The sequence below is a fragment of the Bufo gargarizans genome, chromosome 2 (assembly GCF_014858855.1).
Source record: "Bufo gargarizans isolate SCDJY-AF-19 chromosome 2, ASM1485885v1, whole genome shotgun sequence".
In the NCBI taxonomy this organism is placed as follows: Eukaryota; Metazoa; Chordata; class Amphibia; order Anura; family Bufonidae; genus Bufo; species Bufo gargarizans.
The window spans coordinates 562938365-562963032 of NC_058081.1; the positions used below are offsets into that span (position 1 = coordinate 562938365).

Genomic DNA, 24668 nt, shown 5'->3' on the forward strand with positions numbered 1-24668 from the left:
ATTTACCTAAGTAAAAATATCAGTCTCTTTAACCTTTAACTGTCTTTGGATAACATGTCATGGCTGCTCTAGAAGTTAACATTACTGAAGTTAAAGGTCATGTCTGCACAAACAACAGGCTGCTTGCCAACAGGACACACATTTGCCATACCAAAACAACACAAGATATATAGATATTAACTGGTTGTGTATGTTTTCTATAGACAATTGGATGAGAAATTATTCAAATGTGATGATAAATTCTTTTTCAGTGCTTCTATTTTCATACCTTCTATATGTTATAAACTCTTCCTGCCTGCAGATACTCCATGTATTTCTTGCTGATGATGCAATACCCCAGAATAGGGTACTGGCAAACTGTCCTTGTTATGTAATGTTATTTCATGTTAGTATTCTACTGCCTTAAAGGGGTTATCCAACCCCAAAAATGCCCCCCCCCCCAAATGGCCAGGCCCCTCATACAGATTGTACTTACCTTGCTCCCTGGCACCCGCACCGCTTCTGATGCAGGCACGGCTGCTGCTGCATTTCCCCGTCGCGCAAATCAAAACATCCGGCTAGGGGGAGGGCAACCAATATCAGGCCGCAATGAGAACGAGCCTCTATAGCAGTGATGGCGAACCTATGGCATGGGTACCAGAGGTGGCACTCAGAGCCCTCTCTGTGGGCACTCGCACTCTGGAAAAAGTCTATGGTCTACCAATATGCCTTAGACTTTTCCTGCCATTCATTAGTGCAGGCGCACTATGAACTGAACAGGCAGCGCACTGAATGTAGGCAGGCTATTATAGCTAAATGATAAAGTACATAGAGGATATACTATATTGGACTGTAGTATTTAGGGCAAATTGCCGTGCTGCCACTTTGCTATAAATAAGTGGGTTTTGGGTTGCAGTTTGGGCACTCGGCCTCTAAAAGGTTCACCATCACTGCTCTATAGTGTCACCCGTGATGCTAGGGAGGCTCATCCCCTCGTTCCCTGTTATTGGCTGCCATACCCCCACCCCATGGCTGCATGTCTTGATCTGCGCGACGGGGAGATGCAGCAATGGCCGTGTGGGCAGCAGAAGAGACACAGGTGTTGGAGGGGCTCGGGCATTTGGGAGGGAATTTTTGGGGTTGAATAACCCCTTTAATGCACTAGACAAGTTTTGAATCTCTGAGAGATCCACAGACAGAAAACCAGCTTTACTACACAGTACTCCAGGAAAAGAAAAAGAAAAGAACTAGGTCAAAAAGTCAATAAGGTATTGTCTGTTGGATACTTTACCGCAGTAAGAGAGACATTGCTAAAACCCCTTACACTTTTTGACACAGTTTGTACCCCTCAGCTGGGAATTTCAGCCACCATTGTAAGAATAGCATTGCCATCCTTAGATTCTGCAGAGAGAGAGACTTTGAAGAGATAGAGGAAAGGGGTATTATATTCCCCATTGTGGCCTATATTGATGAATTGCTATCTGGGAATATTGCCAATTATTTGGAACTGTGTTCTGTTACTGGTGAATGTACTACAACTCCCATTCTGCACTTTAGTAAAGAGAGGCTTGTTTATATTTTAAAACTGGACTGGTTACTGACTCAAGCACCATATGCCGGCCCCAGCATCTACTTCTTCTAGTATTACTAATACAGAGAAATTCTTACTTCCAGTTATAAGTAAATTAGGTTCTCGAAGCACTGAGGGGCTGGCCTAACCCCTCGGAGTACTGCTTCATCGCCACGACTCCTTGTTGTCACTCCACCTCTCACATATGTGCTGGTGCAGTGAATATGTCAGAATGGTCGTACCTTCTCTGAGATCTTCACTGCCGCCGGTGCATTGCGTGAGATTTCAGTGCCAGCCATTAGAGCAGTGGGGATGCTAGGACTTGTCATTCTCACAGGGGGAGTGGCAACAGGGAGATGTGGATGTAAATGAGTGCTCCTAGGAGCTAGGCTAGTCCCTCTGTGCTCTGAGCATCTTATTTACATATACCTAACTGCATTGGTAATATCCATTGTCGGAAGAAAAAGCTGACTTTAGTCACCACAATTAATCCTACAAGGCAGTATACCTTTTTTTAATAGGGTTGCTTATGGCAACAAATGCTCATAAAGATTCTTTCATTTTCTTCCCATCGGTATACACATAATACCCAATTAAGATAAAGCAAAAGTTAAATATAATAAAGAGAAAACTTGAGATATCCGATTTATAAAAGTATTTGCAAGATTTACTCAGTACTTTGTTAAGGCGCCTAGTGTGCCGTGATTATCGAAACATCCTCAGATCTTGGGTATAACGTTACAAGCTTGGCAAACCAGCATTTGAGCATTTTTAATAATTCTTCTTTGGCTCTGACTCAAAGACATTCACAGACTTGAAACCAAATTTACATTGTCCTTGCTGTTTGCTCAAGATCCTTGTTCTGTAAGGCTGAGTTTGGATCACCGTTTAGCTTTCTTTTCTTTTGGTCCGTGAGAAGAACAAAAAAATTGATCTTGGTGCATCAGTTGGCATCCATTTGGGCCAATTCCATCTGAGACCAGTTTTTTTATTTTTATAAACAATTTTTATTGAGTTTTTGAAATGCATGCAATCTCAAAAGTATTGGGTTACATCAAGCGAGGTAACATAATGAATATGACAAGTTAACAAGAAAACCTAATGACTGTATAAATAAGAGAGAGAGAAAGAGAGAGAGCACTGTGACAATTTTTTTTTTTTTTTTAAGCAAAAGTTAGAGGGATCTGTTAGCTTTAAATGGATGTACATGTAAGATACCTAGAAAAACATGTTAGTTATGAGAACTTTCTGTAGTTCCTTCATGAGGACCAATTAGAGAGGAATGTATTTCTCGTCCCAAGTTCTCAATTTGAGAGTTCTTCAAGATGGCAAAGTTGGTCTACCCTGTTTTTCCATTGTTCAATGGAAGGAATCTCGGTGGATCGCCAAAGCGTAGGGATCAGGAGCTGAGCCGCTGAGAGCAAATAGGATAGTAGAGATGTTTACCAGTATTCACTATACCAAGAGATAAGAGGGCAGTTTCAGGGATACAGGGTAGATTGGAGTTACAGATGGTGTTGCTTAGGTGGAAGATTTGTTTCTACCACACAGCTATTGGGGGGCAATCCCACCAAATATGGAGGAAGGTACCTCTTTCAGATCTGCATCTCCAACACCGATCAGAAACGTCTGGATACAGAAGAGCGATTTTGTCTGATGTTTTATACAGCCTAGACAAAACTTTATAACCGTTCTCCTGCACCTGGATGCACCTTGAGAGTTTGTGTGGAGTGCTAAGGAGTACATTGGTCTCTTTTTCAGAAAATTGTTGCTTCAGATCTCTCTCCCATAAACTTATGAAAGCTGGTTTGGTTTTTATGGGAGGGAGATTAAGTTTTTTGTATAACGTTGAGATCAGTTTGTGAGGATATCGAATACTAGTTGGTAGGTTTTCAAAACAATTTGGTGAACTCTGAGTATGTGGAGAAATAGACCATAAGGCAATTCCCTCTCTAAGAAACTTGTGAATGAGGAAGTTAGAGGGGGAGATATTCAATGTGGATGCAAGTTCTGAGTCAGAGATGACACAACCATCAGTATCTAGCAGGTCAGATAAGGGAGTGGAAGAAGATCTGATCACAAGCGGACATGAGTTCTTGATCTTTGGAGCCAGGGAGACTAGGTCTCTAATCTGAAGAAGGGAGAGAGGAGCGATAGATCCCGATGGTTGGAGAACTAATTCCACACCTTAATAGTGGAGCGTATCAAAGGGTTGGGAATTGAAGATAACGCTATGGGTGGCTTGTCCGCCAGCAACAGGGATCTAAGGGAGGAGTTGAAATTAAGGTTCTCCAGGGAGAGCCAATGTTTTTTTTTTTTGGGGGGGGGGGGGGAGCGAATCCAGTCTATCACTCTACTGAGGTGCACGGATTTCATATATAATTCAGGGTCAGGTAAACCTATACCTCCCATGTGTTTTGGTTTGGTCAGAGTAGAAAAAGAGATTCTAGACTTCTTTCCTTGCCAAAGGAATTGGCGAAGGAGGCTGTTCAGGTTACGGAAAAAAGATTGGGGAATCGTGATTAGTGTTGATCATGAATATTCGAATGCAAATTTTTATCGCAAATATAGGCACTTTGAAAATTTGCAAATATTTAGAATATAGTGGTATATATTTGTAATTTCAAATATTCGATTTTAGTGATTTTTTTATTGCAAATTTCCGTAATGCGAATTTTCGTAATGCTCATTTTTATCGCAAATTTTTCAATTGCTGAGTAAAACCATGATTCCTCCCTGCTTCTTGCTTGTGGGCCAATGACTCATTGACCCACAAGCAAGAAGCAGGGAGGAATCATGACTTTAAATGGGATAAATGATGAATATTCTAAAAAACTAATATATAACACTATATCTAATATATTCTTGTTTTAGAATATTACGAATATTCAAAAAACTGAATATATAGCAATATAGCGAATATTCGAAGAAAAAAAACAAACGAATATAGAGCAAAATGGCTAATATAGTGCTATAATCTTCTTTGTCTCATTTTTTTCTCATCTGGAGTTCAGATTGGAAAAAAAATTCAACTATTGAAAAAAAAAATATTCTAGCACTATATTAGCTAAATTGCTCTTTTATTAGTTTTTTTCTGAATATTCGCTATATTACTATATATTCTTGTTTTAGAATATTATGAATATTTGAAAAAAAAAGAATATATTTGTTTTTTCGAATATTCATAATATTCTAAAACAGGAATATTTAGCAATATAGCGAATATTCGAAAAAAAAAAATAGAGAGCAATTTAGCTAATATAGTGCTATAATCTTCTTTGTCTAATATTTTCAATTTTTTTTAATCTGCAGTTCAGATTGGAAAAAAATCTATTAAAAAAAAAGATTATAGCACTATATTAGCTAAATTTCTCTACATTAGTTATTTTCCGAATATTCGCTATATTGCTATATAGTCTTGTTTTAGAATATTACGAATATTTGAAAAAAACTAATATATTTAATATAGTGCTATGACTCATTGGCCCACAAGCAAGAAGCAGGGAGGAATCATGTTTTTGCTCGGCAATTAAAAAATTTGCAATAAAAATTAGCATTACAAAATTTTGCATAATATGCGATCATTACCTTGTCGATTTTTCGAGTAAAAAAAAATAAAATAGAATATAACGAATATTCAAATTCACAAATATTCGGCAAATATTCTACAAAGTATTTGGCAAATATTCTACAAAATATTCGCGAAATATTGCGAATTCGAATATGACCCCTGCTGCTCATCACTAATCGTGATAGGTAGTGCCTGGAGGAGGTAGGTAAGTCTGCGAATTACTAAGGATATTACCATGTTTTTTTCTGCCAAACCATGAGACCTGTTTTTTAAATGGAAAAAAAGTCCTGCATGCAGAACTTTAAAAAAAAAAATTTTTTCACTGTAAAGAAAAAATGGATTAGAATCTGTTTTTTACAGGATCCAGTTTTTTTTTCCTATTCTTCTGACAGATCAGAATAACAGAGCACTAAATGTTGATGTGAACTCAGCCTTAGATGGTAAACACTTCTGTTTGAGGTCCAGAGAGCCTGGAAAAAAGGTTTTCATCAAGGGTTTCTCTGTAGTTTACTTAATTTACCTTTTCCCCTAGTCTCCCAGTTAGGGTCCATTCACACGTCCGCAAAATGGGTCTGCATCAGTTCCGCAATTTTGCGGGACAGATGCGGACCCAATTATTTTCAATGGGGCCGGAATGTGCTGTCCGCATCCGCATTTGCAGATCTGCACTTCTGTTCCGCAAAAGAATAGAACCTGTCCTATGCTTGTCCACAATTGCAGACAAGAAAAGGCACTTTCTATGAGAGTGCCGGCGATGTGCGGTCCGCAAAATGCGAAACGCACTTTGCCGTTGTCCGTGTGTTGCTGATCCGTAAAACACATACAGATGTGTGAATGGACCCTTAGCACTGCTGAAAATCACCCCCACAGCATCATACTGCCACCTACATGCTCACATTAGGAACTGTACTGGCCAGAGAATGAGTGGTGCCTGGTTTCCTCCAGACATGCCACTTCACATTCAATCCAAAGAATTAAATTTTGTATCATCAGATCAGAAAACATGTTTCTTATGGCCTGAGAGTCCCTTAAACAAACTCTTATTGGGCTGACATGTACCTTAAAGGCTTTGCCTGAAATTCTTCCATTTTGGAAACATAGGTCCTGTCCCGTATATTGAGGCACTGAGGTCCCGTGAACTGTGTTCATCGGGACCTCTGTGCCCTAATACACTTGTGTCTGAGGGCTAAAGACAATTCCATTGACCTTATAGCTTGCTTTTTGCTGTGACACCTACTGTCAGCTGTGGGATCGTATATGGATTTGGGTCTTTTCAAATCATATCCATTCAACTGAATTTACCAGAAGTGGACTGCAATTTAGGGTAGGAGTAGGGACACAGGTATGGAAAAGCCAATGTTTTACCTGCAAGATCAGATTTTATTTATTTTAAGAGATTTGCATAACATTGCACAAACCTGGTTTTGCATTGTGGGGTTTTGTGTGTAGAAAAAATGTAATACTTTCTGAATGTACTATACATCTATAAGTATATAGATGACTCTTGTATACTTAGGGACTGCAACTATTGCTCTATAAAACACCTGAGCTGTGAGTGTTGCATTCAATGATGTAGCCCATGGGTGTTCTACTGTAAGCGGCAAGACTTTACAACCCACTTTTCTGTAAAGCCACATAATAAGCAAAGCACATTTAGTACACTTAGCGCTTAGAGATAATCTTCAAAATCCAGCAGTAATGACCGAACACAACTAGGAATTTCAAGTCCTCCATATATGAGTGATATTTGAGATCCCCCTTTACAAACAGCTGAGCTAATGCATTACAGCTGACCTACATGATGCTCCATTAGCATTCTGTATAAAGGACTCTTGTCTTTACTATAGCATACCATGTTAAATATATTTAACCTGACGTCACAGCAAACAATGATGACTTTTAATTTTTTGACATTTAAAGGTATTGTATGTGAGTAGAAAGAAGGGTCTGATCCAGAAACAGCGCTACTCTTGTCCATGGGCTGTATCAGGTATTGCAGTTAAGCCTGTTCAGTCTCCAGACACAGTCGATGGATATGTGGTAGACTGGAAAATGATTATTGGATGGATACAGACATATCAAATGGTAGATTTTTTTGCGCAGGCATCATTTTGCTGAAAAGTATGACTCTTTGCAATTTTACACCACTCTTTACACCAATTTTTTAAAACTGGGTTGGGCTTTCCGGGAGGACGTGGTCTCATGCGGTTTAATAGACTTACTATAATTTTGCGGCAGAAGTTAGAGTAAATTATAGAAGAAAACTACCCCAACCTGATTGTTGCCATAAGGTTTGATCTTTTAGCACATGGACTTCCAGAAGATACACCAAATTTATTATGAGGCCTCGGCAGCTTAATAAATTTGCTGCACATTTTTCCAGCACAAGGCTTGTCTTAATAAATTCCTCCCATTGTCTGTTAATGTGTTGAGTGAACCATCTGCTAAGTGTGATGACTTCTTTGAAAGCTATATATAACAAAGTTTGTAAAAATTAGTTTCTAAAATGGGGTCATTTATGGGTGGTTTCTACTACGTAAGCCTCCACAAAGTGATTTCAAAACTGATTTGATACTTAAAAAAGTGGATTTTGGAAATTTTCGTAAAAATTTTATAAAATTGCTTCCTAAATTCTAAGCCTTCTAACATCCTAAAAAAATATCATTTACATAATGATGCATACATAAAATAGACATATGGTGAATGTTAATTAATAAATTTTTCATAAGTTATCATTATCCATCTTAAAAGTAGGAAATTTCAAATTTCCTAAATAGTGAATTTTCTGTAAATTTTAGTTTTTTTTATAAATCAATGTAAAACATATAGAATTAAATTCACTACTAATATGAAGTATGAAGTTTCATAAGAAAACGATCTCAGAATTGCTTGGATAAGTAAAAGTGTTCCAAAATAATTCCCACATGTAACGTGACAAATGTCAGATTTGCAAAAATAGGCTCTATCAGGAAGGTGAAAAATGGCCTGAAGGGGTTAAAGAAAGCACAGTAGGATGCAATCCTCTCTGTCAGAAAATCATTTTACTATCAGAAGGAATAAGCCGATTGCAAATGCAGAAGCATATCCTGTACAGTATTTCCTACTATATTGAATATAGTATATCAGTGGTCCCTAACAACTGGGCAGCGGACCAGTACAGGGCCGTGGAGCATGTGGTACCAGGCTGCATATTGGCACATGGAGAAGGAGACTTCATCTCTGCTCAGTGGGTGTCACCACCAGATCTTTGAGAAGTTCTGTTAGACGTTCTTCAGTACCTTCTGCATGATCTTCTTTTGTTTTGCTTTCGTTTGACATCTCTCCTCCCTCTCCCAACTTTCATCTATTAGCAGTGATTGTCTCCCTATATATCTCCTCCCCATACTGCCTTACCTTGCGGTTTATACAACTTCCTGGAGTGTGCTGATGCTAGAAGCTGGTACTGCTGCATCCTCAAGATAAGTCTGTTTCTTTATTTCTGTATTTTCCTGTGGGATTGATCCTAGGTGACCCTGACTCCCTCCGTATTAAGTGTAGGGAGCCGGTGGTTGTGTCCCCTCACTATTATAGGGTGTTCAGGTGTCATAGAGTCGAGGAACGAGGGTATGCAATTTTCTACCTTTGAGATTTTTGCATAGGCTGAGCAGTAAGGGAGAGAGCTAGGGCTGTTACAGGGCTTACCCTTTTGTTCCTTAGTTTTGGATCAAGTCAGTCGGATCTTCATTTGTGTCTTCTAGTTTTCTGTAGCACCATCCGTGACAGTGGAATTTGTCTTAACCCTTGCTGTAACACTATCCAATTGCTGTGGACCGCTTAACAGCAAGGGAGAAAAAGCTGTTATTGTAAGAATTACTTAGTCACGAGAACAGGTCATCTTCTTCCTGGTTGTGAAGTGGTCCACAGCAGTTGGATGGCGTCACAGCAAGGATGAAGACAAAGCCCACTGAGCAGAGATGAAGTCTTCTCCTCCCTGTGCCTAGTAGGAAACCTGTGTAGGCTTACAGTGCAACTCTAAGGGGGGGGGGGGGCAAGAGTGGCAGTTCAACCTCCTTGCAAACTAGTAACTATTGTCAGTAGTAGTAGTATTACACGGCTTCATAAGAAATCTGAGCAAATATCTGGCCTTTCGCTTTAGATTTGATATAATAGTGCCCTCTAAAAAAGGTTCGGGACTGCTGCAGTATACCACTGCCAAGTGTAATTAATAATCCAGATGGTGGGATGTATTTTGTATCAGTTATTCCTTTAAGTATACAGTATCTACAAGATATAACAGTTCTGTTCTCAGCTAGTTAGCCCAGTAAGAAGTGATAGTCTGCAAGTCATATAAGTACTATTACTTATGTGTTAGTTTATGTCTGTCTAGCTGCTGAGCGCTATGTAATAGTAACCCCATATTTCATGATTACTACACATTCCTGGTGTACGTGCTTAATGAGCGTTGCTCACCATTGACATTTAATAACCTGTTAGTGTTAAATCCACTAACACATATCAATAACATATCAGTTGAAGGTAAACAGTATTTTTGGCAGATAACGAATGCTCTTCAATGTATTAATGTGTCAAAATCTAACTCAAAACCTGAAATTGACGTGTTTTACTTAAACCCAATATCCATTGTACCCCCACATCCCTTTGTTAGTGTTTACAGGGTTACAGGATGCTGAGATCTAGATGCTGAGCTGTTTGATGGTATCCTCACACTGCAGAGCTATTTTAGCAGTCCTTGTGTCTGCCTGTGACTTGGAGGGAACACAAGTCGGTTCTATCTGAAATGGGGCCCTGGGGCGAAAAACAATAAGGCCCCCCCCCATGACACTTGCTGACTTTAACATCCTGTATTGACTCTGTCGATTTAATTTGTGGACGTTCATACAGAAGAAACTGTATATTGTGTGGCACAATGTATGCTATATGTGTATAACAAACATATTTCACATGAAAACTTACAATTACTTGGTTTGGCCCTTGGGGATCTCGGACAACACTTCAACACTTTGGCTGGGGGGCTCGGTGGAGCTGATGTTGTATTTATCTTAATGAGAAAGATTTAATAAATAAGGATTTGGAGAAGGGGCAGAGGGATAGCAGAGCAGAGAGAGGCTTGTGCTGCTACTCGGGGGCTCATACCACGGGGGAGTAATAAAGCCCACCATAATGCCCACCCCAGTAGAAATAATTCTCCTTATAATGTGACAGTGCAAAAAATACCCCTTGTAATGCCCCCAGTTGAGCTAATGTTCCAAATAGTGCCCCCATAATGTGTCAGTATAAAATACCCCAATATAGTGCTCCCAGTAAATTCCCCCATAGTGCTCCTCTCCCCCCTCCCTCCTAGTGCCCCTCATAATGTACCAGTATAAAATACCCCATATATAGTGCCCCAGAAGATGCCCTCAGTGTCCCCCATAATTTGTAAGTATAAAATACCCCTTCTTAGTGCCTCCAGTAGATGACCCCATAGTACTCCTCTCCCCCCTTCCCCATAGTACCCACAATAATGTGTCACAGTATAAAGTGCTACTGTACAGAGCCCCCCATATAAAATAGCCATTCTTTGTGGCATCAGTAGATGCCCCTATAGTGCCCACCAATAATGTGCCAGTAAGAAGCACCCCATAGTTCCACCCAATAATGTGTCAGTAAAATGTGCCCCCATAGATGCCCCCAATCATGTGCCAGTAATAAGAGCCCCCACCATCTTGTGCCAGTAACAAGAGCCCCCCATATCATGTGCCAGTAGCCAGAGCCCCCATATCATGTGCCAGTAGCCATAGCCCCATGTGCCAGTAGCCAGAGGCCCCCATCATGTGCCAGTAGCCAGACCCCCCCATATCATGTGCCAGTAGCCAGAGCCCCCTCTATCATGTGCCAGTAGCCATAGCCCCCCCATATCATGTGCCAGAAGCCAGAGCCCCTCATATTATGTGCCAGTAGCCAGAGCCCCCCTATATAATGTGCCAGTAGCCAGATCCCCCCATATCATGTGCCAGTAGCCAGAGCCCCATGTGCCAATAGCCAGATGCCCCCCATCATGTGCCAGTAGCCAAAGCTCCCCCCATATCATGTGCTGTTTGTAGAGAAGAAATAGAATGAACCTTTTAGATGGCGCTGTCAGCAGGAGTCAGAGACAGGTAGGTATTGTTAACACAATACTTTTTTATTTTCAGTCAAAAAATACTTTTTTGACTGAAAATAAAAAAGTATTGTGTTAACAATACCTACCTGTCTCTGACTCCTGCTGACAGCGCCATCTAAAAGGTTCATTCTATTTCTTCTCTACAAACGATACTTATCCCCGACGATTGCTTCCAAGGCACGGGGCTGGAACCTAGGCAGCAGCGCAGGCACCCCGCATGCTGATCGGGCAAATCAGCACAAGCTTCATATAGGTGTTGTGACTCATCACAGCACTATCCGGTAAGAGTTTTCACTTACCTCTTTTATCAATTATCCTACTATACCACACATGAGGCGCTGCCTCCTATTCCTCTTTTATCTTCCCATATCATGTGCTAGTAGACAGAGCCCCCACCATCATGTTCTAGTAGCCAGAGCCCCCCATCATGTGCCAGTAGCCAGAGCCCTTCATATTATGTGCCAGTAGCCAGAGCCCCCCTATATAATGTGCCAGTAGCCAGATCCCCCATATCATGTGCCAGTAGCCAGAGCCCCATGTGCCAGTAGCCAAAGCTCCCCCCATATTATGTGCTAGTAGCCAGAGGCCCCCCCATCATGTGCTAGTAGCCAAAGCCCTCCTATCATGTGCTAGTAGCCAGAGCCCCCCTCACATCATGTGCCAGTAGCCAGAGCCCCCCTATCATGTGCCAGTAGCCAGAGCCCCATGTGCCAGTAGCCAGAGCCCCATGTGCCAGTAGCCAGAGGCCCCTTATCATGTGCCAGTAGCCAGAGCCCCCCATATCATGTGCCACTAGCCAGAGCCCCCCATATCATGTGCCAGTAGCCATAGCCCCCCCATATTATGTGCCAGTAGCCAGAGCCCCTCATATTATGTGCCAGTAGCCAGAGCCCCCTATATCATGTGCAAGTAGCCAGATCCCCCCATATCATGTGCCAGTAGCCAGAGCCCCCCTATCATGTGCCAGTAGCCATAGCCCCCCCATATCATGTGCCAGTAGCCAGAGCCCCTCATATTATGTGCCAGTAGCCAGAGCCCCCCTATATAATGTGCCAGTAGCCAGATCCCCCCATATCATGTGCCAGTAGCCAAAGCCCCTTGTGTCAGTAGCCAGATGCCCCCCATCATGTGCCAGTAGCCAAAGCTCCCCCATATCATGTGCTAGTAGCCAGGCCCCCCCCCCCATCATGTGCTAGTAGCCAGAGCCCCCCTATCATGTGCCAGTAGCCAGAGCCCCTCATATTATGTGCCAGTAGCCAGAGCCCCCCTATATAATGTGCCAGTAGCCAGATCCCCCCATATCATGTGCCAGTAGCCAGAGCCCCCCTATCATGTGCCAGTAGCCAGAGCCCCCCTTACATCATGTGCCAGTAGCCAGAGCCCTACTATCATGTGCCAGTAGCCAGAGCCCCATGTGCAAGTAGCCAGAGGCCCCCATCATGTGCCAGTAGCCAAAGCTCCCCCCATATCATGTGCCAGTAGCCAGAGGCCCCCCCATCATGTGTTAGTAGCCAGAGCCCCCATCATGTGCCAGTAGCCAGAGCCCCCCATATCATGTGCCAGTAGCCAAAGCCCCCCTCACATCATGTGCCAGTAGCCAGAGCCCCCCTATCATGTGCCAGTAGCCAGAGCCCCCCTATCATGTGCCAGTAGCCAGAGCCTATATGCTCCCCTATATGATGTGCTAGTAGCCAGAGACCCCCCATCATGTGCTAGTAGCCAGAGCCCCCTATCATGTGCCAGTAGCCAGAGCCCCCCTCACATCGTGTGCCAGTAGCCAGAGCCCCCCTATCATGTGCCAGTAGCCAGAGCCCCCCTTACATCATGTGCCAGTAGCCAGAGCCCTACTATCATGTGCCAGTAGCCAGAGCCCCATGTGCAAGTAGCCAGTAGCCAAAGTAGCCAAAGCTCCCCCCATATCATGTGCCAGTAGCCAGAGGCCCCCCCATCATGTGTTAGTAGCCAGAGCCCCCATCATGTGCCAGTAGCCAGAGCCCCCCATATCATGTGCCAGTAGCCAAAGCCCCCCTCACATCATGTGCCAGTAGCCAGAGCCCCCCTATCATGTGCCAGTAGCCAGAGCCCCCCTATCATGTGCCAGTAGCCAGAGCCCCCCATATCATGTGCCAGTAGTCAGAGCCCCCCCCATATCATGTGCCAGTAGCCAGTGGTCCCCCATCATGTGCCAGTAGTCAGAGCCCCCCCATATCATGTGCCAGTAGCCAGAGCCCCCCTCATATCAGTAGCCGGCAGCATTGTACACATATAAAAAAAAAAAAATCTAAAACTTACCTCTATGTCAGCAATGCAATGCAGGCCTCTTCCGGCCTGTGTCCCGCACTGTACGGCTCAGGTGGCGCGATGACATCATCGCGCCACCTGCTCCGGCCTCTGATAGCAGCCTATCAGAGGAACAGGGAAGGGACACACCTTTCCCTCCCCTGCCCCACAGCCCAGCCATCTGTATCGCTGTCCTGAGGACGGCGATACAGATGACTATGGAGATGAGCGCTTCCACAATGGAAGCGCTCATCTTCCTTTGTGACTGTCCTGCCGCCGCTGCCCCCACTTGCCACCACGGGGCCCACGGAAATATATTTTGTTGCGGGCCGGCAGGGGCCCCTAATGACTTGGGGGCCCAGGGGCAATTGCCCCCTTGCCTTAATGGAAGCGCTGAATTCAATGGAAATTAACTGGGTTTTTGGTGCTGTTTTTGGAATCTGCTTCAAAATTCATGTCTAAAAAACTCTGTGACATCCTCCGTCAGCTATGGGGCTTTATTTAGACTTTTTAAAATTATGATTCCGCTTAATAAAAAATAAAATGGACTTTCACATAGTCTGGGAGTGTTTGATGTATGCGTATTCCTTTAATCAATCTTCTGATCTCTTGAGGGACTAAACAAGCTACTAGTGTGTGGGGTTGTCCAAGCTGTAGGTTTTAGGTGCTGCATCTTTTCATAGTCATAAGATCACTCAATTGTAAGAACTTACTACTATTTAGTGTTCAGGCTTCATGAAAGCCTCTATCACGCAATGTTAATGGCCAACTGATATTGTTATTGTCAATCATCAATGCAACGAGAGCAGCATGTAGATAGCTGTACCCTATGCCCTTCCAGGAGAATGTCTTTCTTCTTAGTGCCATAATTATTGTAACCAGAGAACCTTCAGATATGTTCTAGGACAATTGTCATTTCAAAATGGGAAACTGATCTGGTGATGTGATGGAAAGTATTTAACCGAATGTTGATGTTATAAGATCATTAAGCATATCATTAACATTTATCATCTATGTATTTCAATATCTGTAGTATAGCATCCTATTTACATCCCACTTAGAATTTACGTGTCTCCCCTTTACAGCTTTATGGTTATGACATCCTAGATGTGGTATGACATCCTAGACATTCCTGTGTGGTATGTGAAGAACATTTGAATGAAAGGACCCAAAAAGATCAAATACTGCCACAAATTATGAAGGCAGTTTGGATACTAATATGGTCCAACACATGGATTGTGGTTTAGAATTAAAACTAGATCCATAAGGCTCAGAGAATTTGGACTTTATTCTTGATCCTCCTTAAATGGGTTACCCAGACTTAGAAACACATGACTGCTGTCTTCCAAAAACAGTGTTGTGCCTGTCCCTATGTTGTTTGGGTTATTGCAGCTCAGCTGAATTAAAGAGGTTGTCTTACTTCAGCATATAGCATTTACCATGTAAATGAAGTTAATACAAGGCACTTACTAATGTATTGTGATTGCCCATATTGCCTCCTTTGATGACTGGATTCATTTTTCCATCATACATGGTTTCCATGGTCATGACCGCCCTGCAATCCATCAGTGGTGGTTGTGCTTGCATGCTATAGGAAAAAGCACCAGCCTCTCTGGTCGCTAGGACTGTGGGAGTGCACATCGGCTGGTGCTTTTTCCTATAGTGCGCAAGCACGGCCACCACTTATGGATTGCAGGGTGGTCATAACCATGGAAACCATCAGTGTATAATGTGATGGAAAAAGGAATCCAGTCAGCAAATGAGGCAATATGGATAATAACAATACATTGGTAAGTGCCTTGTGTTAACTTCCTCTATATAATACATGATATTTGCTGAAGTGAGACATCCCCTTTAACTTTAATGGAATTTAGCTGCAATACCAGCCGCAACCTACATACAGGTGTGGTGTCGTTTGTGAAAGAAAAGAGTCATGTTTTTTAAATCTTAAACAGCCAGAATTGCTCGGGGGAAGGGGACACTGTGACATCTGCATGAGGCTGAACATGCAGTGGCCTATTAGCATACAACTTTGCAAGTGATACCTCAGTTACTTGTAAAATCGTTTGATCATTTGCCACCACAAGTTGGCAGGGATTTGGTAGTAAGCAGAAGCTACAAGGTCTGCCTGTACCCTAACACAGAACAGTAGGTGACCTAGCTGATGACAATATAGCACTAGCACAGTATCTAAGCAATTGGGTGGAGCTCCTCATCCGTGCTAATACGGTGAAAAGGCTGGTGGTGCATTGTCCGACCTGCATTTCTGCAGAACAGAAGGTGGCCATGCTGAAAATATGCAAGATATGGATGTAGTTATGGAGCTGGCAGTGCATGTGACCCCAGTACTGCATGACCGCGGGGCAGCCACCAGATCTCCTGCCTTGGTAAGGGTATTTAGTTACAATGTTAAACAGCAAGCTGACACCACTGTTGCTAGGCAACCACCGAAACTTGTTCAGGCCATGTGAGCTAACTCTACTCATGCAGAAAGTATTCAGGCAGACAGCACTGAAGGGAGTCTGTCAGTAGGCTAGAGCCTACTAAACTGCTGTCAGAGCTTGGTAGGGACCAATGCAATGTGGGTAATAATAACTTCTTTCTGGGATTCACGTCCCCATCTATCCCTTGGCTGAACTTGATGGACTTGTCTTTTTTCAACCGCATCAACTATGTAACTATGTAGCTTTTATTATTGGCACGATTGATAAGATGTTTTATTGAACTGGGTGCCACTTCAAGCATCACTGTTGAAAAGGACCTCAGAAAAGTCGGCATGCCGTTCTTCCAATGGTGTGGTGCATGTGTCAAGGGTCAGCGGCGTCCCTGGAACAAATATGAAGATAAGACCGGCACTCACTGGTAAGTTGCAACTTCTTTTTGCTTTTATTGTCACATAATAAATACAACTGTGATGCGTTTCGGCTCAAGACATTAGCCGAAACGAGTCACAATTGTATTTATTATGTGACAATAAAAGCAAAAAGAAGTTGCAACTTACCAGTGAGTGCCGGTCTTATCTTCATATTTGTTAAAAAGGACCTGTTACTACAAAATTCAGTGTAATCTGTAGGCAGCATGTTATAGAGCAGGAGAAGCTGAGCAGATTGGTGTTTAGATTTATGTAGATATGTACACACTCCCACAGATGTACTCAGCCATAACATTAAACGTGAATAACATTGATTATCTCATGAAAATAACACTTGTCAAGCATTGACTTGGTTACTGGTTTAGAACATCTCCAAAATGGCAGGTTTCGCAGGGTGTTCTTGGTATGCAGTGGTTAGTACTTATAAAACATGGTCCAGGAAAGACATTTGGGAAACTGGTGACAGTAAAAGTTTTGATTACTCCGCCCATACTGGATGGATGACAGCTTTCTCTGTATTAGTGTGTTTACAAATAAAGCTGTTAATCACTGTGTGTGGGAGTGGTTATCAGGACTCTTACCTTGCCTTCTAGGAGTCCTGTCAGGCTTTCCTCTGCTTTTTAATCAGAATTCCTATTTAAAATTTTCTCAATCTTGCTCTAGTGGCAGCTGAAATTATCTGACATGTTCACGAACCTCGATACGAGGGAAAAAGAAACAGCTGTATGTGGTGCTGCATAGATAGGGACCTCCATGATAAAATGAATACTTTATTTAGTGCAGTACAGCTCTGAAACTCATTGTTTCTGCACCACATAAAGTATTCTTCAAATCATTTTGGAGCTCCCTATCCTTGCACTGCTGCATATAGTGGTTTATTCCTCCCCTGTATCAAGGCTATTTCATTGACAGCTCTGACATGTACCTCTGCTAGAGGGCAGCATGCAGCAGCAGGATTGACTATACTCCTTAAAGTCTGGCCGTTGTGCACCCAGCACAACGGTATGAGGTGAGCAGGCCCTTGTCTTTAGGGCATCACCTCTTCTATGTGGTCCTACCTATGAGACTTGTGCTCTCTTTCTCTACTCAGATCTTCACTTCAAATCTTAGCATACCATAGCACACCATGTGCATACTACTGCATGGTGCCATGTTACATTTAAAAAAAGACCAAATGTTTGATCATGTTAGAACTTGGAGACAAGTTCTGGAAAAATATCACATCAGACCAAAATACCAAAGGCGACACTGGCTTTCTTAACGGTTTAAATTTCAGGTGCTTAACAACTATCAATCATACACAGATATTAATACTCTATGAATCTTTGATGTGAGATGCCATCACTAAATAAAGATAGTCATTCATATGTACTTTCTACAGGCAAACCGTGCCCTAGACCTTATTCTTGTAACTAAGGAGAACCCTGGATTAAGTTTCACATTTTTTAGATCAACATCTTTTCCAACATTTTGTGTCTCACTTACATAGTTGTAAAATATGTTCTCCATCTTATCTCGAAAGTATTATAAAATAACCATTTCACTGCCTGGGTAAAACTTGCAGGTATGTAATGGATATAATGAGAATTTATATAATAAACTGAATAAGCTGCCAATTTGTCTTAAAAAAAAAAAGCTATAAAAAGACTTGTCAGAACTCCGGGACCAATATTATTAAAATAATGAAAAAATTATAACACTGAAAAAGGATGCCAAAAGATTGAAAGTTGACCTGTGCCTAATATTTACAATTTTTCTTTAAAGTTTTTATTTAATTTTCTTCAGGTTAATTTTTTTAAGGTTTATTAGAGACTAAGTTATTGTTTTGTCAGGTTAATAATTCATGGTGAATCAGAGGGGCTTTTATTTTGAAGAAATATTTTATTTTGCTTTTGAAATGAATTAATAAACATTTACTAACTAATACTTAAAGTTTTAAAAATGACCTTTAGTTTTTGGACACAAGGTCATGGGTTAAAGTTCTTCTAAATGAGCACAAAATATCCTCTGTGTAATGTCCATTGGTTGAGAATTTTCAATATGTATCAGGGTTGCCAACCAGAATTTCGGCCAATATTTTTATGGACAAATTGGAAAACTATAAAGAATGATAATTATTAGAAGTAACACAACGTCTATAGCTCAATATATTGTTGAGAACTCATTACAAGCATTTACTGTGAGCTGTAAAGTTACGATAATTACCGCCAAAATAATATAAAGTATCACCAGCCTTAAAAAAAAAAAAGTCACGGACATACAGTATCTATATTTTTTTTCATGGACACAGGAAAAAAGTTGCCTATCTTTACAGACTTTCAGAAATTTCTGGACAGTTTGCAACCCTTGTGTGTATAGTGCATGATTTCATTATACATACTATGCAGGAGGTACTAATACTTAATAAAGCAAAATAGGAAAAACATCCTTAGCATGAATATCTATCAATCTATATATTAACAGTTCAGCTTATATAATTGAAATTACTGTATATTCAGCAGCCTAATATATAACACTGATCCAAAAGATAATTTATAAGATTCAGCTTTGTTGGATCAAACGTACATAATAATGTGCCTGTCCTCCACTTTGCAGTACATCAAAATGTTCAGATACTCTCTGGAGGCAGATATTTATTTACAGCATCCTGAAATCTATCTCTGTCCCTACTTCAGCACCCTCCATTCAGACAGTAATAAATGCAGATAAGTCTGTCCTACCAGGTTTGGCTGGTTCAGGCATGGTTGGGTCACACTCGTTGTGGGTCCAGAGACAAACTCCCTCTTCAGGCTTCTCCGTGTCTCTTTAAACACAGTGCCTGTTCTCCTCCCGAGACCTTGATAAATGTCACCTGACCCCTGTTACTAGGTGCCAAATTCCTAAGTCGTTCCATAAACTTCCCTAAAACTTGATTGGATGCTAGGGAATTATATCCTAGCCTTAATAGTATCAAGCAGCAGAAGAGATAGGATCTAAGCCTGTTGATGAAAAGTCTCACTATAAGTAAGATCAGCTGCACACAGTGGAAAAGAGAATTGGGAGGGGATGTACATTTCAGTTACCACTTGCCAATTTATAGCTCCAAAACAATCCACACCAGAGACATTGCATTTATGAATTTCTAATCATCAGCTACCACCAATGATATATATAATTCTGGAGAATCTTAGATGCAGTATACTATAGTTCATCATAAACACTTAAAACAACAATAGACATTCCATACTATATTTGGACCTCCAAGTAGAAAGAAAGTGTTCCGAGAATATGAAAATGAAAATAACCATGATGCCCAGTTTGAAGAATGCTTTGATTTTGTTGTTATGCATGATAAAGGAACTCAAACATTTTTTGAATCTTTACACTTTATATCCAGTTTTGTTTCTCCTTTTATGTACAGGTATATATTATTGCTTTTTTGTCTTATGTTATGCATTTAAAGAGGTTGTGCAGTGAGTTAATACTGACAACCTATCCTGAGGATAGGTCATCAATGACAGGTTGACAGGGGTCCAACTCCAGGCACCCCCACTCACCAATTGTTTGAAGGGGTCACTGCACTCGTGCCAGCACTGCTTCCTCTTCAAAATTGTCTGTACGACATTTCTTTCGCAGCGGCATTGCAGTATACTTACAACACTTTGTACTGTTCACTAGAATGAGACGGTAATTACTCTGTGCTGCCGATGCAAAGTAGATGACCCACAGGTCATTTTGAAGAGGAAGCAGCGCTGTGACCCCTTAAAACAGTTGATTGGCGGGGCATCAGGAGCTGGACCCCTACCGATATGACACTAGTGACCTATCCTGAGAATATGTCATCAGTATTAAGCCACTGGACAACCTTTTTTATATGTACAGTCTCCTGGATATAATGGAATTTTAAAACAAATATTAAAGGGGTTATCCGATATTAGCAAATGCTCCCCCGTATGCCAGGCCCCTCACATTGAATCTACTTACCTGGCTCCCCACTCCCTGCACCATTCCACCATCTGCCATTGGCTGCTCCCCCCCCCCCCCCCCCCCGACACCGGATGTTTTCATCTGTGCACGAGGAGAAGCAGCTGCAGCGGTGTGGGGACCAGGAGTGGTACAGAGAGTGGGGAGCCAGGTAAGTAGATTCAGTGTGAGGGGCCCGGCATATGGGGGAGTCATTTTTTAGTCTCAGATAACCCCTTTAATAATTATATACTTATGTGGTGGAATAATTGGGGGTATCTGCAATTGTATTGTAAATAGTTAGTATTATTATATATTGTTATGTTTTTATCTGTTACTTCTATTAAGGAGTATATACGTAGGCAATGGTTGTCAAGGAACAGAACTAACCACGCAGTGGAAATATAGTTCTGCAGAATGAGGCCAGAAGTAAACATATAACAGTCTCTTTTACTAAGTGCAAGTTATAAATTCAAGAACATTCAATAGAAGCGGATTCCAAGTGCAATTTTCTAGCACCAGTAAGGAATATGGAGGAAAGTTGAATGACTGAAATGTAGTAGTTATAAGTGTATATATTGACTGTCAGGTCCAGACGTTAGCTTTAGCTGGTCTCAGCTGGTCACTCTGCTGTCCGATTCCTTTCAAAAATATACTTGAGGATATCTTTAGTTATTTTCTCTGGAGAATCCTTCATAGGAGTAGGAGCTTACACGTGTGCTTCCTCTCCTTACTCAGGTTACACAGGAACTCCCCATCCTGGCAGGAAGCAGGACCAGCCCATTCCTACGAAGAGAGGAGAAACCGCGTGGTAAGCCCTGTTCCTTGACAACCATTGCCTACTTAATAGACGTAACGGATAAAAACATAACAATATATAATAATACAAACTATTTATAATACAATAACAATTTCAGATATCCCCCAAGTCTGGGGTACTGGACAGGCATCTAGTCACCTCTGTAAGAAATCCACACTTGCAGCACATAGAGAAGTCTTGGATTGGTGAGCGTAGTGCAGCAGTAATGGAAACATAAGCAGGAATTGGCAACAAGTAGTTAGCAAGATCAAAGTGTGAGGAGAGAGCTTAGTTAAAAACAGATTCAAAGGTCAATAACATATGAAACTAGAGATAATATGTATAAGTCCAATGGGTAATCAAGAAAAACACCAGAAGGCAAGCCAAGGTTAGAATCACAGGTAATAGGCTAGAAAGTCACTTAAATGCTGGAACGGAACCTGTAAATTATCAGCTGGTTACTAGTGGAAGGAAATACCTTTATATAGGATAAGTGATGTCATCTTCTGACCCTGGCAAACCTGATGCCTCAGAACTACACTTGAGCGAATTGAATCCAACGAAGTGGAATTCGATCTGAATTTCAGGATAAATTAGATTCAGCGCGAAGCTGAATCTCCTTGTGTTTGTGGTAGTGAATCGATTTAACCTGAAATCATACTTACCTCCTGCATTTGCTTGCGACGGGCCGGCCGCAGCCATCTTGATTGAAGATCTCAGCAGAAATCCTGTGCGTGATGACGTGTGATGTCACCACGCTGGCATAACAACATCATCTTAGGTCACTTGGGATTTCGCACCAGATGTCCAAGCAAGATGGTGGCAGCCAGCCCGTTACAAGCAAATGGAGGCGGTAAGTCTGATTTCATTGTTTTTCTGTTAATTTTACACAGTTTTTACTCTCATATGCCACAATCATTTATGAACGCAGCATCTGAGGGGTACAATGATGGGGAGTGGCGCTATTGCAGCTCCCTGTCATTGCACCTGCTACTTACAAAAAATGCGCTTCATGACTTTTATTCGTCACAAAACAAATTATTTTGTAAAATTCCGTGAAGCAGCATCTCTACTCAGAACCATAGAGTCAGAACGGAACTTCCAAGGTGGCGCTTAACAGCTGCGTGTCTGCGGTGACCAGACTTTTGCAGCAAGGAATTAGAGGTGGGCTCTGCTAGTTGTATGGCAACCAATTCCTTGTGACATCCAGGAGCAGGATCACAGATAAATAGCAGTATTTTCCATTTTATGGACCTTCCTAGAAGGAGTCACCAAGGAACTAAGAGGATGCCTTGAATATAAATTCTTAAGAAGTAATAGGACTTGGGATTGTTGTTTAAGCATTCAAAATCTATCCTTAGAATGAAATCCCTTCCAGTCAGGTAGAACATTTCCCCATGTATCGTCTTACACTCTGAAATTTGATTTACTTGACTAGTAAATCACTATTTTACTAGAGTTGAGCGAACACCTGGATGTTCGGGTTCGAGAAGTTCGGGCGAACTTCCCGGAAATGTTCGGGTTCGGGATCCGAACCCGATCCGAACTTCGTCCCGAACCCGAACCCCATTGAAGTCAATGGGGACCCGAACTTTTTGGCACTAAAACGGCTGTAAAACAGCCCAGGAAAGGGCTAGAGGGCTGCAAAAGGCAGCAACATGTAGGTAAATCCCCTGCAAACAAATGTGGATAGGGAAATGAATTAAAATAAAAATTAAATAAATAAAAATTAACCAAAATCAATTGGAGAGAGGTCCCATAGCAGAGAATCTGGCTTCCCGTCACCCACCACTGGAACAGTCCATTCTCAGATATTTAGGCCCCGGCACCCAGGCAGAGGAGAGAGGTCCCGTAACAGAGAATCTGGCTTCATGTCAGCAGAGAATCAGTCTTCATATCATAGCAGAGAATCAGGCTTCACGTCACCCACCACTGCAACAGTCCATTTTCATAAATTTAGGCCCAGCACCCAGGCAGAGGAGAGAGGTCCCGTAACAGAGAATCTGGCTTCATGTCAGCAGAGAATCAGTCTTCATATCATAGCAGAAAATCAGGCTTCACGTCACCCACCACTGCAACAGTCCATTTTCATAAATTTAGGCCCAGCACCCAGGCAGAGGAGAGAGGTCCCGTAACAGAGGATCTGGCTTCATGTCAGCAGAGAATCAGTCTGCATGTCATAGCAGAGAATCAGGCTTCACGTCAGCCACCACTGCAACAGTCCATTGGCATATATTTAGGCCCTGGCACCCAGACAGAGGAGAGGTTCATTCAACTTTGGGTAGCCTCGCAATATAATGGTAAAATGAAAATAAAAATAGGATTGAATGAGGAAGTGCCCTGGAGTCCAATAATATATGGTTAAGGGGAGGTAGTTAATGTCTAATCTGGACAAGGGACGGACAGGTCCTGTGGGATCCATGCCTGGTTCATTTTTATGAACGTCAGCTTGTCCACATTGGCTGTAGACAGGCGGCTGCGTTTGTCTGTAATGACGCCCCCTGCCGTGCTGAATACACGTTCAGACAAAACGCTGGCTGCCGGGCAGGCCAGCACCTCGAAGGCATAAAAGGCTAGCTCTGGCCACGTGGACAATTTAGAGACCCAGAAGTTGAATGGGGCCGAACCATCAGTCAGTACGTGGAGGGGTGTGCACACGTACTGTTCCACCATGTTAGTGAAATGTTGCCTCCTGCTAACACGTTGCGTATCAGGTGGTGGTGCAGTTAGCTGTGGCGTGTTGACAAAAGTTTTCCACATCTCTGCCATGCTAACCCTGCCCTCAGAGGAGCTGGCCGTGACACAGCTGCCATGGCGACCTCTTGCTCCTCCTCTGCCTTGGCCTTGGGCTTCCACTTGTTCCCCTGTGACATTTGGGAATGCTCTCAGTAGCGCGTCTACCAACGTGCGCTTGTACTCGCGCATCTTCCTATCACGCTCCAGTGCAGGAAGTAAGGTGGGCACATTGTCTTTGTAGCGTGGATCCAGCAGGGTGGCAACCCAGTAGTCCGCACAGGTTAAAATGTGGGCAACTCTGCTGTCGTTGCGCAGGCACTGCAGCATGTAGTCGCTCATGTGTGCCAGGCTGCCCAGGGGTAAGGACAAGCTGTCCTCTGTGGGAGGCGTATCGTCATCGTCCTGCCTTTCCCCCCAGCCACGCACCAGTGATGGACCCGAGCTGCGTTGGGTGCCACCCCGCTGTGACCATGCTTCATCCTCATCCTCCTCCACCTCCTCCTCATCCTCGTCCTCCTCGTCCTCCAGTAGTGGGCCCTGGCTGGCCACATTTGTACCTGGCCTCTGCTGTTGCCAAAAACCTCCCTCTGAGTCACTTCGAAGAGACTGGCCTGAAAGTGCTAAAAATGACCCCTCTTCCTCCTCCTCCTCCTCCTCCTCCTGGGCCACCTCCTCTTCCATCATCGCCCTAAGTGTTTTCTCAAGGAGACATAGAAGTGGTATTGTAACGCTGATAACGGTGTCATCGCCACTGGCCATGTTGGTGGAGTACTCAAA

At 42.5% G+C, this 24668-nt stretch overlaps 1 protein-coding gene across 3 annotated transcripts in view; it reads right to left on the reverse strand.

Annotated features, from left to right (window-relative positions):
• Nucleotides 1–19284, reverse strand: part of LOC122928627 (myosin-binding protein C, fast-type-like) — a 262327-nt gene extending 243043 nt beyond the window's left edge. For 2 of the 3 annotated variants that reach the window (XM_044281649.1, XM_044281647.1), the window contains exon 1: nucleotides 19135–19284. In XM_044281649.1, the coding sequence (XP_044137584.1) occupies nucleotides 19135–19156 (22 nt within the window). In that variant the 5' untranslated portion in view covers nucleotides 19157–19284. The remainder of the gene's footprint in view (nucleotides 1–19134) is intronic. The other variant, XM_044281648.1, reaches the window with a different exon arrangement.
• Between the last annotated feature and the right edge of the window lie 5384 nt (nucleotides 19285–24668).